This window comes from Malus sylvestris, chromosome 2, assembly GCF_916048215.2.
Source record: "Malus sylvestris chromosome 2, drMalSylv7.2, whole genome shotgun sequence".
In the NCBI taxonomy this organism is placed as follows: domain Eukaryota; kingdom Viridiplantae; phylum Streptophyta; class Magnoliopsida; order Rosales; family Rosaceae; genus Malus; species Malus sylvestris.
In genome coordinates this window covers 11,209,517-11,226,732 of record NC_062261.1, presented here as the reverse complement: position 1 = coordinate 11,226,732, position 17,216 = coordinate 11,209,517, and the positions used below count along the sequence as shown (strand labels likewise).

Below are 17,216 nucleotides of genomic sequence, written 5' to 3'. Positions count from 1 at the left end.
ATCACTACCAAAACTGATATGTCACCCGTTCCTTGTAATATCGCTATAGAAACCACCATTCGTTTTGCATGTTTATGTTTTATTTGTTAATTTCTTTGGTTTTATATGTATAAAGTCAACCAATAAAAACGCCAAGGGATACAAATTTGATGAATGAAAGCATCACAAAGCTATATATATACACATCGTTCACTTTCTGATCCCTGTAGTGCAACAGTTGTCGCCCTTGTTAGGTTTTACTTCGCTTTCCAATGTGGAAATGTTTTGTTCTTATTTCCTTTAGCTTCTGAAATATTTCATGGGTTTTTGTTTGAGGTCTGGGAAGCTGCACGTTATGGTTCAAAGAAATGTGGACCTCAATTAGGATTACTTTTTAAATTAACGGAAATAAATATTAGGTTTGAGAGTACACCATCAGTTTGTTTGCAGGTCCAAATCAAAGGCTCTTTTTGTTTTAGGGCATTGTCCACTCAAAATTTTGAACTTATATGATTTTACAACGTAAACTTAGGATAATTAAGCATCTTATTTTCTCTATAGTTGTCAAATTTAGGTACAACTTGATTTCTAAGTTTTCGAATATGGATCAAATATTAACACATACATGTTCAAAACCTACCACACTGACAATGTGACAAACAAACGACTATTCAACAATAATTGTAAAGAACAAGAAAACTAGGATCCGTCACAAATGAAAATACATCAAAGTTTATTGATTGATTGATAAGCTAACAAACCTAAAGCATGATTCATCCTATCTATGTTGGAATATGAAAAGGGGTTCTTACTCAAAATTGTTCGTTGCCGATTCATAAGAACTTCATGTTTATGATCAGAACCTTTCATATTATAAATTACTCTATAAAGATTTTCTTTGAAAAAATCAATTAGAACTGCGGTCGTTTAGTCATCGAACTATGTAAAAACAAATGAACGGACTTGGTAGAAGCATTATGAACCGCCTATGTATTTGCTACAATAGTTGACTAAACAACCTTAGTTTTACTTCATCTTTTTTTTTTTTTTTTTTTTTTTTGCATAAATGATCTTTACATAGGTCAATAATATGAACGGCTTTGCTTATAAGCACAAAACTCTGTGATTTGAACACGAAGAGATTTTGAGTAGGAGTGGATTCCAAATAGGAATAAAATATCAAAAACGTGTTTAAAACTTAGAACCCTAATAAAACACTGTAAAATATGAAATTTAGGGGATAAAAGCCCACATCAAAACATAACGATGATCTTGATGTGGGTGGCCGTTTTCTTCAAAATGACGGGTCATAGGCCCAAATCCGAAGTTGAAGCCCAAATCAGCAAAATTTCATTTATGATGTCCTATTTGTGTGTTTCGATTTGATCTTCAATCTATTTCGTCATTTGATCTACATCTCACAATTTTTTGAAGTTAGGGACCCCCCTTTAATTATAAGGAAAACTAATGAAAATGATTTCAAAATTTTACATTTTACTAAAAAAATCACTCACTAACTTTATTTTAATAATAAAGACAAAAGATTAATAATAAAGATAAAAGAAATTAAAAAACAAACCCTAACAAACCCAACTTACGCTGGGCGCATACCCCCCTCCCCTCCCCAACTTCAAATACTCCACTTTTTCCTCCTATCTTTTTGTCCATCGTCAGATATATTTATGATTTTTTTTTTTGGCTTAGAATAAGAAAAATACTTCGAATTGAATTGCATTCTCCTATTTTATTTTTGTGGTTCCAATAGTAGTCATGATGATAATAAACTTTTCAATATGCCCAGAATACGGGATGGTACATTTTATACAAGTTGTGAGATTCTTATGTTAAAAAACTTATATAATAACACGTGGTATTCCATTTGTGTTACAGACACAAGAAAAAATTTCTCCAAGATGGCACCCAAGCTCAAGAAATTGGATGGAGAGCTACATTTATTATTGTAGGTATATGAAAAAAATGAGGAAATTTTAATTTGGTAATTGAAAACAGCTTTTTAAATATAATTACTGAGAACATAATCTTCTCAAGATTTTGATCTAAAAAGTCACTTTTGACCAAAAAGGGTTTAAGTTTCAAACCTTATGAAACTGAACTAATAATTAAACACTATTTATAAAACTTCACTAATAAGTAGATACTATTCATGAAACTATATCAATAAATAGACACTATTTATGAAACGAAAACAAGAATTAAGCATTATTTCCAAAACTAAATCACTAGGTGGAAACTATTTATGAAACTGGACTAGACAATATTTATGAAACATGACCAATAACTAGACACTATTTATGAAAGTGGATCAATTACTATACATTATTTATGAAATTGGACCCAATAACTAGACATTATTTATGAAACATGATAAAAAAACTAGACACTATTTATGAAAGTGGACAAAAAACCAGGCACTATTCATGAAATTGGACCAATAAATAGTATAATACCGTTTAGTTTCATAAATAGTGCAGTTTCATAAATAGTTGCAATTTCATAAATAGTGTTCAGTTTCATAAACAGTATTCAGTTTCATAAACAATGCAGAGGTCTTGCGCACGTGTCAAAATTTTTTTTTAATTTGTCCTTTTCATTAAAAATTAAGTTTTTTTTTTGTCCTTTTTATTAAAATTTAAAGGTTTTCCATTAAATAAAGTTATAACATAATTTTTTATTAAAATAAACTCAAACCATTTTCATTAAAATTCCCATAATTATATCGTTGTATTACATATAATAAAATATGACTCGCTTTGATTAATAAGGCAATGTGTGAAGAACATACTTGAGATTTCATAGTTGTGGTTAAAAAAAAGAAGGCAATCAGGAAACCAAGATTTGGGCCCGACCCAACCTATATAATAGTACACTTTGTTTTTCGACCCAGATTAATTACGGAGTCTGGACAAAGCTTCATCTAACGGGCTTTCATGTATAATTAGCCAAAAAGTTCGGCTCAATCCCAAATGAGAAGTTCATAAATTCTATTCGATGAGCATGTCATCATTTTCTTTTCGATTAATTTGTGTGAGGGCACTAGGATTACGAGTTAATAATATTTCACATTACTTATAAGTGAACGGTCTTAATTTCTCCTCACGTTGATATTGTGTCACAAAATGTGCGTGTGTGCAAGAACATAAATGGAAAATGAACTCTTTCAAAAGTAAGATTTTCTATAAATTCTTTGTCACTTTATATTTTTACCACATTATTTTATAATGTTGGCACAATCCCGTCAGCCATCCATCTGCTCCTCACCGCCTGGCCATCGGCCACCACCGTCACCCATCCATTTCGAGCAAACTAATAAACCTTAGCCTATTCATTCACGGATATTGTTTCTTATCAAATAAATCAATGTTTTCTTCTTGATTCTATTAACTTTGAATTTGAGTCGTCATATATGTGACAATAATTGCCCTAGTTTGTAATTCAAATCCAAATAGAACTCCAAGGGCGTGTTTGTTTGCCCTCGTTAACGTTCACTGGATTGGACTACTTTGCTAAGACTACTAATCCCATGTTTGGTGCAAGCTGGACTAAACTTAAATGAGATTAAGTCAGACTCGTTCCAACTAAGAGCTTCGCTAAGTCGCCCTAGTGAGACCCCCCAAAAACCACGAGATTGCTAATCCCGTCTCTAACATCATTTGCACACCTTTGTCGTCTGCAACTCCTGCTCCCTTACCCCTGTGCAGATCTGAAACCCACCCCCCCCAACCCACTGCCTAAATCTCAAAATCCAACATCTAAAATTCCCCCAAAACCACATGCAGACGAATCTCCATAACAAATTCAAAACAAAAACCTCAAAATCCAACCTCTAAAATTCCCCCAAAAGCACATGTAGACGAATCTCCCGAACAAATTCAAAACAAAAACGCAAAATCACCAGAAAATCCCGAGATTTTCTGAGAAAATCAGAGGAGGCGTTGGGTGGTGAGCTTTGATGAATCCTCTGCATAAGGAAAAAATGGAGAGGTTAGGGAGATAGTGTATGGTGGAAAAGAGGGGATGGGAACGAGATGGGCGGAGGAAAATAAAGAGATGTATACGGAGAATGGAAGAGAACTCTAGAAAAATGGTGAACCAGATAAAAAGAGGGAGAGGGGAGGGAGAGAGTACCGGAGGAAAGAGGAATGGGTCAGTGATATGCTTGGAAAAAAAAAAATATTGGCCATTAGATTGTTTCTAGAAACAAGTAAAATGATAGATTAATAATAAAATATTAATAAATAGAGATTAAATAATATAGTATCTAAATTTAATAGTTATCCTGCTTACTAGTCTGACACTGAACCAAACGCTTCACTAAGTCAGTCTAGTTTAGTCTAGTCTAAGCCAATCCAGCTTAATCCCTGAAGCTAGTCTAGTCCGAGATAGTCTGGTGCAACAAACGCACCCCAAGAGTTTAGCTAATGATGGATCACATGCCACAGGGTCCTTGTCTTCTCTATGTCCATAGTGGCTTAAATACCAATAGCAGCCTTCTTCGAGTCGAGATCTTTTTTGTGTGTAGAACTCAAGAATTCGGAGATTTAGGCTGTTGAAAAGAGTTAAAGGGAGATCTAGACCCTTAGCTTATGTGAAGTGAGCCAATGAAATCTATTAATGAGAACTGATATAATTTAAAATGAGTAGTCCGAATCTGTATGACCGTCGACTCACTCATATCCAAAGATGATTTTAATTCCCCTTCCTCTACCAAACTTTAAAACTATTAGCATTAAAAGCACCCACTTATGATGCCAATGGGCCCACTCTGATTGCAACATTATCCAATCACACATGCTAAACCGACTTATAACAAATTAGTTAAAGGAAGGGGAGGAGGAAAGTGATCAACCTGAGGTTTTTATACGTGAAGCGTGCTCAATAGCCAATCACTGAATTCCAATGCCATATTTATACACAAATGTGATTAACTATACTTGAACAAATATTCTCCAAAATTCATGTTAACAAAATAGGGAGCTTTGTGATGAAATTTGGAACCATTAGACAGACTTAGGTTTAGGTAATTAGTACATGCGGTATATCACTAGATTGTAGTACCAAGTGACATGAATTGATATTTTTTATTATGATATTTTGTGCAGGACGGATTTAAATTAAACGACATAATAAGTCAACGATTTTTAGATATCGAATTCGTCATTCAGTATTTATAAAAGCTAAACATATTTTCGTGCCATAAAGCATTATTGACTTCCTATAAAAAATTTATTGAACTTTATTGATATACGAAGATTACACGACACGCTCGATAATAATTAAATAAATAAAAACTGAAAATTAGAAGCTGAAAACTAAAAAGCACATGGTGATCAAAGGCCCTTAACTATTCGCTAATCACATGCTGCGCTTCTCATTTCGCCTCCCACTGCGACGCCGATAAAAAAGGAACCCCGGACAGAGGATACACGGAGGGACAGAGATAAACCCGTTACCAAACACCACCCCAGAGCTACCACTGCTTCCGGCGAGATGTGGCGCTGCGTTTCTCGTGGGCTCGGCGTTTCTTCCTCCAAGAGATCCGCCTCCACCGATTCTCTTAGATCTCACTTCTCCAGGCTCTTCTCCTCCGAATCCGTACGATAACTCTCTCAATCTTTGGATTTTTTCCAACTTGTTCGTCGTTTTATCTTTGATTATTGATTTCATTTGCTCTGCAAAGCTTCATTGGAAATTAGACGCAACTTTTTTTTTGTTGGTTTTTGGATGAATTTATTGGATTTTAATCGGATTCCAGCTGATTGTTTTGGTATTTTTCATTGTATATGTGCTTGTACTTGATTTTTTCATTCCTGTTCTGTTTGGTTGCCGAGAATTAGCAGGAAAATAAGGGAATCTACGCTTACATGCGTCTGCTTTTCCATTTCCTCGAATTCGAAACGCCCTCATTGCTGCTAATTGGATTAGTTTCCTTTGAAAGTTAAAGTTTGATTCGAAGTTATTCCTTTTTTGGTTTCAATCATTTTAACTCTCTATTTGACCAGTTGATTATTGTTTAATATATGTGCAAGTTTAGGCATTTTCACTTGTGATCGATTGTATTTGGCAATAATGTATGCACTTTTGGTTTTTCCAGGCTACAGGACGTTCTCCGTACACCGTGGTGGACCATACTTATGATGCAGTGGTCGTCGGGGCAGGCGGTGCGGGGCTGAGAGCAGCAATTGGACTTTCGGAGCATGGATTTAACACTGCTTGCATTACTAAGCTTTTTCCAACTCGTTCCCACACTGTTGCAGCCCAGGTATGAGATATTGCAAAACTTATTCCGACTATTGCATATAGCTCCCTCGAAATAATGTCAATATGTCAAGTTCGTTTCTTTCGGTTGGATATCCTTGTTTATGCTATGAGTTGTGTGTAGGGTGGTATAAATGCTGCATTAGGAAATATGACTGAGGATGACTGGAGGTGGCATATGTATGACACAGTCAAGGGAAGCGATTGGCTGGGTATGTTACCTGTAAAACTTGACACAACTATGATTCCATTAGATTTTGGGCTGGGGTGTTATACGGAAAAACTTGGCTGTTTAGATTAAAGGGGTTATTCTATTTAATCTGTATAGGATTTCCTAGGCACTCATATTCTTGCACCCCCAACGTGCACTTGCAGATAGATCGACACGGACTTTGTGGTTTTATGACTTTTTGGTTGTATTTGACATGTAAGGGTTTCATGTTTCTATAGGTGATCAGGATGCCATCCAGTATATGTGTAGAGAGGCTCCGAAAGCTGTGATTGAACTTGAAAATTATGGATTGCCATTTTCTCGAACTGAAGATGGAAGAATATATCAACGTGCATTTGGTGGTCAAAGTCTTGACTTCGGAAAAGGTAAGACGATGTATCCATGCAGGTTTGAAGTTGTTACTTTTATCTTATGGTTTCTGTTGTCTGACATTGACTTCCTTTACCTTTATCTTGCTACCCTGTAGGTGGACAGGCATACCGATGTGCTTGTGCTGCTGACAGAACTGGGCATGCTCTATTGCATACTCTCTATGGACAAGCAATGAAACATAATACACAATTTTTTGTTGAATACTTTGCTTTGGATCTTTTAATGGACAGTGAGGGTAAGTTGATGCATATTAGACACACCTCATAAAATTCAAATTTAGTGAAGTGGTATCATGAGAACCCTTCTTCCACTTGTAGATATAAATCTTAATCCTCACCATTTTGAAGGTTCATACTTATATGTTGATGCTTTGGTATACTGTGTAAAAATGTTCAGCTGTCTCCACCGTAAGATTTACTCTTTTATTGATAGAATTGCATGTAGAATATGACAAAAGGATTGTTGTTTGTATATTCAGTGTGCGTGTTGGTTAAGGTAATTGATTATTGAGATTGAATATTCAGGGGGCTGCCAAGGAGTCATTGCATTAAATATGGAGGATGGAACTCTACATCGTTTCCAAGCGTCATCAACAATTTTGGCCACAGGGGTATATTTTCCGTTTTTGCTTCCATTAGAGATATTTCATTGGTGTTTCCCTTATTCCATTTAAGCAATCATATCTAAATCTATCTTTTGTGGTTCTTTCAGGGTTATGGTAGAGCATACTTTTCTGCAACCTCAGCACATACCTGCACTGGAGATGGTAATGCAATGGTTGCACGTGCTGGCCTCCCACTTCAGGTTTGTGTTTTGGTCCTTCCCAATCTTGAATCTAAAGCAAGCTTTCCCTGTCTTTATTTGTATATTTTATTGTTGTATGTCCCTTCTGCAGGATTTGGAGTTTGTGCAGTTTCACCCTACTGGTATATATGGTGCTGGATGCCTCATTACTGAAGGTTAGCTTTCTTAAGACTTCGATAAAATTGTTAGGTTAATATCAAACTTGGTTATATGATCCACTATGTAATCTCACCTTGTTATCATCTTGTTATGCTGTTGCTTTAGTCACAGTTCAATTGAAGTTATAAAATGATATAATGTGATATAATGTGATTATTTTTGCAACTTGTAGGATCACGAGGGGAAGGTGGTATCCTGAGGAATAGTGAAGGTGAGCGATTTATGGAACGATATGCCCCTACAGCGAAAGATCTTGCTTCTAGGGATGTTGTGTCGAGATCTATGACCATGGAAATCCGGGAGGGTCGTGGTGTAGGTAATGATGCATTCTGAAATGATATTGACCTTCATCCTTGCTGATGCTGCTGTCTATCTTTGAGCGAAGCTCGCTTTTTTGTTTTTTATGCTTTGGGTGTGTGGTTTAGTAACTCTTACAGTTGTTTTCATCAGGACCTTTGAAGGACCACATCTATCTCCACTTGAATCATTTGCCCCCAGATGTACTCAAGGAGAGGCTTCCTGGTATCTCCGAAACTGCTGCCATTTTTGCTGGTGTGGATGTTACAAAGGAGCCTATTCCTGTCTTACCTACTGTGCACTATAATATGGGTGGAATTCCAACAAATTACCACGGAGAGGTATGAGTTGATGGAGTTCGTGTCAAATGGCCCCCTTGTTATTTAGTCAACGGCCTGCAATGTAGCTCATTCTGTGAAAGTTTGCTTTTGCTCACCAACATGCTCTCTTGTTTTTCAGGTAGTTACCATTAAAGGTGATGATCCAGATGTAACAATTCCTGGTTTAATGGCAGCTGGGGAGGCAGCCTGTGCATCTGTTCACGGTGCCAATCGGCTTGGTGCAAATTCACTCCTTGACATTGTTGTTTTTGGTCGAGCATGTGCAAATAGAGTTGCAGAGATCCATAAACCAGGCAAGCTTATTTTTGTGCTAATGAAGATAAAATCAATAATAATATATGTATGAAAGACTTAAACTTCTCTAATTAATTTGTGTAGGGGAGAAACAAAAGCCCCTGGAAAAGGATGCTGGAGAGAAGACCATTGCATGGTTGGACAAAATAAGGAATTCAAATGGCTCATTACCAACTTCAAAAATCCGGTTGAATATGCAACGAATAATGCAAAATAATGCTGCTGTGTTCCGCACACAAGAAACATTAGAAGAAGGTATTCTTATTCACAGAAGTTACAATGCCTTGACCCCATTTTCTACCCTTCTGGATACGTCAAGTGGCTTCATTGTATTCTCCTGAAACTGAAGATCTCATTCTCCCCAAACTTATAGATTCGGGGTCAATTACTATTGCAACCTTTAACTTAACCCCTTTCTGCATTCTTCTGTAGGTGTTCAGTTGATTGACAAGGCATGGGAGAGCTTTCATGATGTTCAATTGAAGGATCGGAGTTTGATATGGTGAAAAGTTTTAGACAAGAATGTTGACAAATAAGTATATACGTTTGTTTATATATTTTATGAGCTTACAATTGAAAAATAATATCTTTTGACAGGAACTCCGACTTGATAGAGACTATAGAGTTGGAAAACCTTTTGATAAATGCCTCTATCACCATGCATTCCGCTGAAGCGAGGAAAGAAAGCAGAGGAGCACATGCTCGTGAAGATTTCACGGTTAGCCCTGTTTCTTTTAGTTAAAATGTGTTTTCCCTACCACTATATAATGAAATTTCTTCTGGTTTTGCAGACAAGGGATGATGAGAAATGGATGAAACATACACTGGGGTAAGTCAATTTTCCATCCTCTTTAGAATAATATTAAATTAAATAGAAAACACAGGTACAATGGTCAATTAGGCAAAATTCTCTTCACAATTACTTGATAGATCAAACAGTTTATCCCCACTAGGCAAAGTTCAAAAGTAACGGTGAACGTTTCATTAGCCTGTTGTCTTTATATTTTATAACTTAACACCTTTTACCCCATCTTTGGACGAGGGACTTTCAAAGGCACAAGGAACTTTAGACTCAATTGTTAAAAACACACGTTCTCTGTTAAGCTGTCTATGCTAAGTTGTAACTGAGAATGTTTTGGGATATATGTCGTTATCTATTCTCGGCATTTCATTGTATAAATTATGTTCATTTTCAATGCAGATACTGGGAAAATAAGAAGGTCCGACTAGACTACAGACCGGTTCACATGAACACATTAGATGATGAAATCGAGACATTCCCACCTAAAGCTCGTGTCTACTGAGAAGGTACGACTAGACTGCAGAGCTGGTACGAGCATGTAGTGATTCCGTAAGGAAGAATTCTGTCAATTGTTGTAGGTACAGCTTTTTGACTAATAATGTGTTGCATTTCTCTGGGTTAAAAACTCATGGTGTCAATAATTTCAATCGAGGATTGGAATGTGTACTTGAAGCAATGGGGAATAAATCTCCGAATGTATTTAATTTGTTAAGTGTTTTTGGTTTAGAGCCTCTCTAGGCGATTTGTTGGACTTTGACTTGCTACTCAACTGTATTTAACCTATAGGCCTCGTTTGATGTTTACGTCTTACGATTAGATTTGAATCGATAACGCTAATTGAAGATATGGTTTAATGATTTTAAATCGAGGGATTAGACGTCTACTACCTCCAACGGGGACACAATTGTTTCCACTTCAGAATGGTTAAAACTGCTTTCAAGTGTGATTTAGTACTACTGTCGGGTGATATTTTTCTTTCCTTGTAAGTGAAGTCTTAAAGTTCAATTCTTGCTAAAGATGAATTTGAATCATATTATTGTTAGCTCATTGTGAGGTTAAGATCATCTCTTCCTCTTAGTGTAGATAATATTGTTTGTTCAAAAAAAAAAAACTGCTTTCAATATAAAATAAACAAAAGTGCTTATGGACCGTCAAAACACTTGAGCATTTTTATGCGCTTCTTCTAAAAGCACTTTTGAGCAAAAAAAATCTTTCTACATAGGCATCCACAACGGCCAATTATCAAATAAGCATGTAGTAAGTTTTTGGGAGTCAAATTTGCAATGAATTGGTGTTGATCCAAATGCAACTTTATCGGAATTTCAAATGTGCATGGTATAATATAATATTAATAATATAGACATGTTGATGAGAAATTTTCTGTCTTTTCGAACACGGAGCGGTATACGCTATACTATAAATTTTTATATAATTTGAGGGAATGTTTGCTTTTTTAAGTGTTTATCTAATTATTAATAACCTTTGGCTATTATCATATGTTTCGGGCACGCTAAAACATCTTCTAGATTGAGTGAGTTTAGCAACAAGTAGGCGACACTAGTGGCTTTTTAGTTGTAGATTAATAGAAGTATTGATTCTCTCCCTTTTATTCTCATCTCCTTCCCTCTTCTTTTCTTATGTATTATTTTTTGTCTTATTGTCTTTATAAAAAAAAATCAATATAAGATGTTGACATGATTAAACCGTAAATGTTCAAATAGAAAATGAGAGAATCCTCCTCCGAACTAATGGACTGAGAAAGAAGTTGATACAATCTGACCATGTCTTTTCATATACATATTTTAATGGGAGACATTATGGCCCTCAACAAAATCAAAAACCACTCATTCATTTTTGGGTTAATCTCAGTTTACTAGTTTCTTAATTTTCAACATTTGACACATGAAGTTTTTTTCGTCTAAGTTTGGTACCTAAAATTATAATTATGGGACACTTCCATACATCCGTTAAGTTTTCCATCAGAACCTCAGTTAATTGATGACGTGACATCCATGTGGACAATGTCTGGACGTCACGTGTCAATATGGGCCCACGTGAATATTAAAAAAATAAAAAATAAAAAAAAGTTTTATTTTTCCTTGCAAACCCGATCCGTCTCCTACCTCACCCCCCCCCCCCCCCGCCCCTGCCTCCCTTCTCCCTCCCTTCTCTCATCTACACCCACTCATCCGCTCTCTCCCTTCTCTCATCCTTTGCACCCACCTGTCTGCTCCCCTCCCTTCTCTCTCCTCCATAGGGATGAACAAATACCCATTGGTTATGGGTAACCGTTTAGATAAATAAACGATTATGGGTATAACCGTTTACAGCGAAATTTTAATGGGCGGTTATGGGTATTAACCACGGTTATAAACGGGTAACCGTTTACCCATTTATTTTATATATATAAAACTAACACAAATCATGTTCTCGATCCAATAATACTTAGCACCCAATAAATTAGCAAGGAATTTATCGGTCATTATCTCAATAACACTGCTACATGAATGATGATTCTCATCATCAAGGAATTCACCAAATTAATTTACATTCCTTATGGGTAACCGTGAAATTGACAAAAATGATTTGACAGAAATATCTTCTAAACAATTTTTGTAACCCAATAATACTTAGCAAATATTATATTTACCTTCATTGGTAACAGTTAAAAATATTGTCCGTAAACTATTATTTCAATTATTGGAATGGTATAAGGACTTCAAAAATTAAAATACGGAAATGTATGATGAATGTACTATAACGATGTTAATTGTAAAAAAGAAAAGAAAATTATGACAGTTTTTTTTTTTTAATTTTCAAGTTGTTAAAAAACATGTAGACGGGTGAAAAAGGGTTAATGGTAAAAAAAAAAGAAAAAGATAAACGGGTTAAAAAAGGTAAATGGGTAAACGGGTATTAAACGGTTACGGTTAAATGGGTATGCGGTTATGGGTATGGTTAACCGTTTATAAACGGTTATGGGTATGGGTATAACCGTTTAGGCAATTACCTAACGGGTAAACGGTTATGCAGGTATGAGCATAAACGGTTATGGGTAAATAACCGCGGTTACCCGCCCGTCATAACCGTTGCCCATTCCTACTTCTCCCCCCTTTGTAAAAACCTAACCCTAAAATCTAAGGAGCCTGAATCTAAAATTGATCCAAAGCAGCTCTAGTTCGCGAGCCACCCGAGGAAAGAGAAGAATCGAAGCGCTGAAGCAGATGAGCTACCACGTGTCGGTGCTGCCGCCGCAAAAAACCCATAAGCAGACCATTGGCATTCTCTCCTTCGAGGTTGCCAATGTTGTGTCCAAGACCGTCCACCTCAACAAGTCCCTCACCGACTTTAAGATCTCGAAGTTTAGGAAGATGATTGCAGGAAATGGAGGGGGCGGTGACAGCAAGGAGTCCAGAGGAGAGGAACACAAGGTTAGAGAACATGTGTTGGCGGATTTGGAATTTGCTATGGGTTTGGTGGAATTTGAGGGTAATGATATGGGATTGAGCTTCTTCAATTGATATTCTTGGTAGAATTAGAGGTGGATTTTGGTTTCTTCCTTGGAAGAAGACGGATTGAGTTTGCAAAGAAAAATATTTTTTCTTTTTTATTTTTTTCTTATTTTTTTAATTTTTTAATTTTTTAATATTCACGTGAGCCTATATTGACACGTGGCGTCCAATTATTGTTTACGTGGATGTCACGTCATCAATTAACGGAGGTTCTGACGGAGAACTTAACGGATGTATGAAAGTGTCCCATAATTATAACTTTAGGTACCAAACTGGAACGAAAAAAACTTCATGTACCAAATGTTGAAAACCAAAAAACTTTAAAGTAGTAATTGAGATTAACCCTTCATTTTTTTATATATGATATTCTATTTACGAGAAGGAATATTCCACTCTCGATATTGGGTTGAGTCACATAATAGATCAGTTATAGCTATATATATATATATAAAGAAAAAAAAAAAGAGGACAACTAGTGGCAAATCATAGTTATCCATCCGTTACGGGTCCGAAGAGGTTATGGGGAATTTCACTCTGCATGTGGCCAATGTCAAGCAGACTCATCACTTCAGAGTATCGAATCCAAGACCTTCTACATTTTTTTGTTTATTAGAGAGCCGCAGTCTGCCCTTACACTGGATCACTTGTTGTGTGGTTCAGTTATAGCTAAATACAATTGAACACAAATATTACACATCTTTGTTATTTGTGTGGGACTTTAAGTAAAAAACCTCTCGCTTACGAGTGTTGAGCAACTGGACCTAGTAGTGGTTGATGTTTTCTCATAACTTTTCCCTAAGTGTTTCATTTTTAATCTAAAACTAAGTACTCATTAGTAATCACGACTAGAGTCACTAATTTGAATAACGGCTTAAATTATATTGATATGATGCCCGGTGGCATCATCTTGATACAAGTAACAAATCTTTTTTTTTTTTTGTTAAACGATATATTTGTTAGATTAGATGTTAGATCAGGAAGCCGACAGAGTTCGAACACACGCCGTAGTGCAAGGACAACACTCATCTCCACCAATGTGGCAGATAACCACTTGCATACTAGTAACAGGTTTGAGTTAAGAGGTTTATGTTTGGATTTATTTGTTTGGTTAGTGCTATACATATACTTATTTTTACTTCTCACATATCTCTCTTAATTTTCGACTGTCAAATCGAATGAGTTGAAGAAAATCAATGAAAAAAAAATAACAAGAGTGTGTGAGAATTAAAAAATAAGTGTGTGAAAAACACTATTCATTTTAAGGCCACCCATTTATATAGTTTACTTAAGAAAGTGCCATTATTTTAAATAAAATCGCACAAAGTCTTATTACTTTAGGATTTAGGTAAATGTAATTCCCTCGTGTAAATTAATACAAGTATCGTATGATAAAAATTTATCACAAAAATACGTCACTCATTGCGAGGGGTGAGATAGAGGCATAGAAAAATAATCTCTCGAAATAACCAAGTTTTTCTACACCTTAAAACTTCATTTATGCATCGTACTAAAAATATATAAAACATGTTACTTATCTTAATCCTAACTTTTTCATTCTTAATGTTCATATATGTACCTGTTCTTCATTTGCATATGTTGGGATTTTGGTGGACCACAAAAAGACTTGAATTTGTATCTTAAATTTGTAAAAGAGAACATTAATTAAATTAAAAGGGGTTTATACGCCGCTTGATTATTAGCCAAAGTACTTAAGTACCACATCATCAACCTACATTAATTAAATAAAAAGAGGAAATATAATGACCAAACACTTTAATATTTTGTGAACCTACATATTCAATAATACTCTTATAATTAGTGCGTCCATCCCATAAGGATACGTTTAATTACAAATCATCGATTTATTTTCGAGTTTTTATTTGTGATTCAATATAATGGTTCGTTTTTAAATTAAGAAAGAACACAAAATATTAGTGAGACATATTTGTGAAGATACAGACTATCTTAAAGTAGGTATAAACTCTATAAAACTTCAAAGTCCACTAGGATTGGCTTGTTGAAGCGTATGTCCCGCGTTTTTTGCAAAACTCATAAGGTTATTACCACATTATATTGAATAGTTCCACTACTAAAGCCTCGTTTGGTATTATATTTTTTCACAAAAAACTGTTTCACTTAATTTAATCAGTAAAAAGGTTTTTGGTAAAAGTAAAATATCCTGCTTATTTTCAAAGCAACATGTAGGTTGCTTGAATAAAAAATAGAGTTGAGCCTTTAATAAATATTTTCAATTTTTGTAATACCTTCATTAATTTTTTTTAATAATATTATTTAGCCTTCCGCACATTTTATCTCTTAGAGAATAAAATGATCGCTACAACCTACCACTACAAAACTAACCTTACACAATCAACGCCATTAGCACCACCACAACTGCCACCACCACCACCATAACCACAACTGCCACTACCATCATTGTCACCACCTTCATTGCGCCACCGCCACCACCAGCGTTACCACTGCCCCTAGCACCATTATTACCTCTACACCCCAACCACCACATCCCACTATTAGCACCACCACCATATAACCACAACCGTCACCACTGTCACCACAACTACAACCGTCACCACCGGCGCTACCACCGCCCTAACACCATTGTTACCTCTAAAGCCCAACAACCACATCCCACTATTAACACCACAACTGCCATTACCACCATCATCCCCACCATTGTCATCGTCACCCCCACTTCTATTACTATGTCAATTTTGTCACTGTATACAATTACATTACTTTTACATTAAAATTATTAAACGCTTTTACACTGCTTTTTTTACACACATCACTTTTAAAATACAATTAACCAAACACTCATCTATTTTATTTTACAGCTGATTATTCTTAAAGAACAGCAGAAACAATTTTTTTTTAAAAGCACATCAATCTCAAACTGACCCTAAATCTCCCATAATGATATACAAACTACATGGTCAAATATTCAAGTGGTTAAAAAGTAGAAATATTAAATCTCTCTTTCAAGAGATGGCCATTTGCATAATACAGTAATGTTTAGTGGCTCTTTTCCCTCCATGAGAGTTTTTTCCATGTAGTTTCCTCGAGACGAGGTTTTTCCAGAGCCACGTTCTTTTCTATGTTGTCTGTACTCGTTTATTTGGTCGGTTATGAATGAAATCCTTTATTACCTTTAAAAAAAAATAAAAAAAAATAAAAAAAAAACTAATAAAAAAGATTTGAAAACTTTGAGTTTTAATAATAAAGACAAAATAAATGGTAAAGTAAATAGTACCATGATTAACTTTTTAGTGTGAAAATATGATTTTTTGTTAAAATGAACAGTACTGGAAGCTTTTCGTTAGAGTTCCCTAAAAAAAACTACCTCAGGCTAGCAAGATCTCTTGGCTGCTATTAACCATACTTACATATAATTTTATAATTTCAAGTACAATTTTAGTCCTGGATCTTAATCAGATTGTTGATCAAGCTGAACCAGGATCCTCTCCTGAGCAATTCCCTAGGGATTCTGCAATCTTGTTCGTTCATTTTATATCGTGCGGTCAGTTTTCGTTAGGTACTATTCATATTTGAATTTTAAAATTTAAATTTTAAATGATTTCTGACCGCACGATATACAATGACCGAACATGATTGCAGGATCCCTAGGGAATTGCTCAGGAGAGGATCCTGGTTTGATCAAGCTATATCTAAACTGCTTATGGCTTTTTCTCTAATTAATAAAGTTGATTAACCTTAATTAGTATTTGATTTAATTTCCACCCTTTATGTGCTAAGCTACTGACGTCTTCTAAAGTTGCTTTAGGCAGATTCAACTGTGCAAATAACTCCTATTCAAGTGATCAAGTTGCCCATTAGAAAATTTTAAGTAATATTTTCTTTTGATGATTTGTAGACTCACACTTAGTTTCTTCAAATAGGAAAAAGTTTCATCAAATAGGAAAAAGGGAGTTGGAATGCATCATGAAAGGGTCTCCATAAAAAGAATGATTCATATGTGTCACATGAATAGCATTTATTTGAAAAAATTATTGTACGCATTGGTTTTATATATATATTATCATATAAGTTGAACTTATATGCACATTGATTCATTTGTGTCACATGTATAGCGTTTATTTGGAAAAGTTGTACGCGTTGGTTATATAACT

At 35.3% G+C, this 17,216-nt stretch overlaps 1 protein-coding gene across 1 annotated transcript; it reads left to right on the top strand.

Moving 5' to 3' along the window:
• The first annotated feature begins 5,314 nt into the window (after positions 1-5,314).
• On the top strand, positions 5,315-10,282 carry LOC126600230 (succinate dehydrogenase [ubiquinone] flavoprotein subunit 1, mitochondrial). The gene is made up of 16 exons (XM_050266799.1): positions 5,315-5,592; positions 6,092-6,259; positions 6,380-6,467; positions 6,706-6,852; positions 6,954-7,094; positions 7,384-7,469; positions 7,571-7,663; positions 7,755-7,818; positions 7,995-8,138; positions 8,273-8,460; positions 8,579-8,753; positions 8,839-9,009; positions 9,187-9,256; positions 9,352-9,472; positions 9,546-9,583; positions 9,956-10,282. Exons 1-16 carry the CDS (start codon positions 5,488-5,490, stop codon positions 10,056-10,058), a joined length of 1,902 nt encoding a protein of 633 aa, XP_050122756.1. The 5' UTR covers positions 5,315-5,487; the 3' UTR covers positions 10,059-10,282.
• Positions 10,283-17,216: the final 6,934 nt, after the last annotated feature.

What these genes read in the sequence shown, in the direction of transcription:
- LOC126600230 (XM_050266799.1), top strand. Translation starts at nt 5,488, where the DNA reads ATGTGGCGCTGCGTTTCTCGTGGGCTCGGCGTTTCTTCCTCCAAGAGA. An exon ending in CCGGGAGGGTCGTGGTGTAG is followed by an intron (nt 8,139 to 8,272) that starts GTAATGATGCAT and finishes TGTTTTCATCAG; the next exon opens with GACCTTTGAAGGACCACATC. An exon ending in TGGATGAAACATACACTGGG is followed by an intron (nt 9,584 to 9,955) that starts GTAAGTCAATTT and finishes TTTTCAATGCAG; the next exon opens with ATACTGGGAAAATAAGAAGG.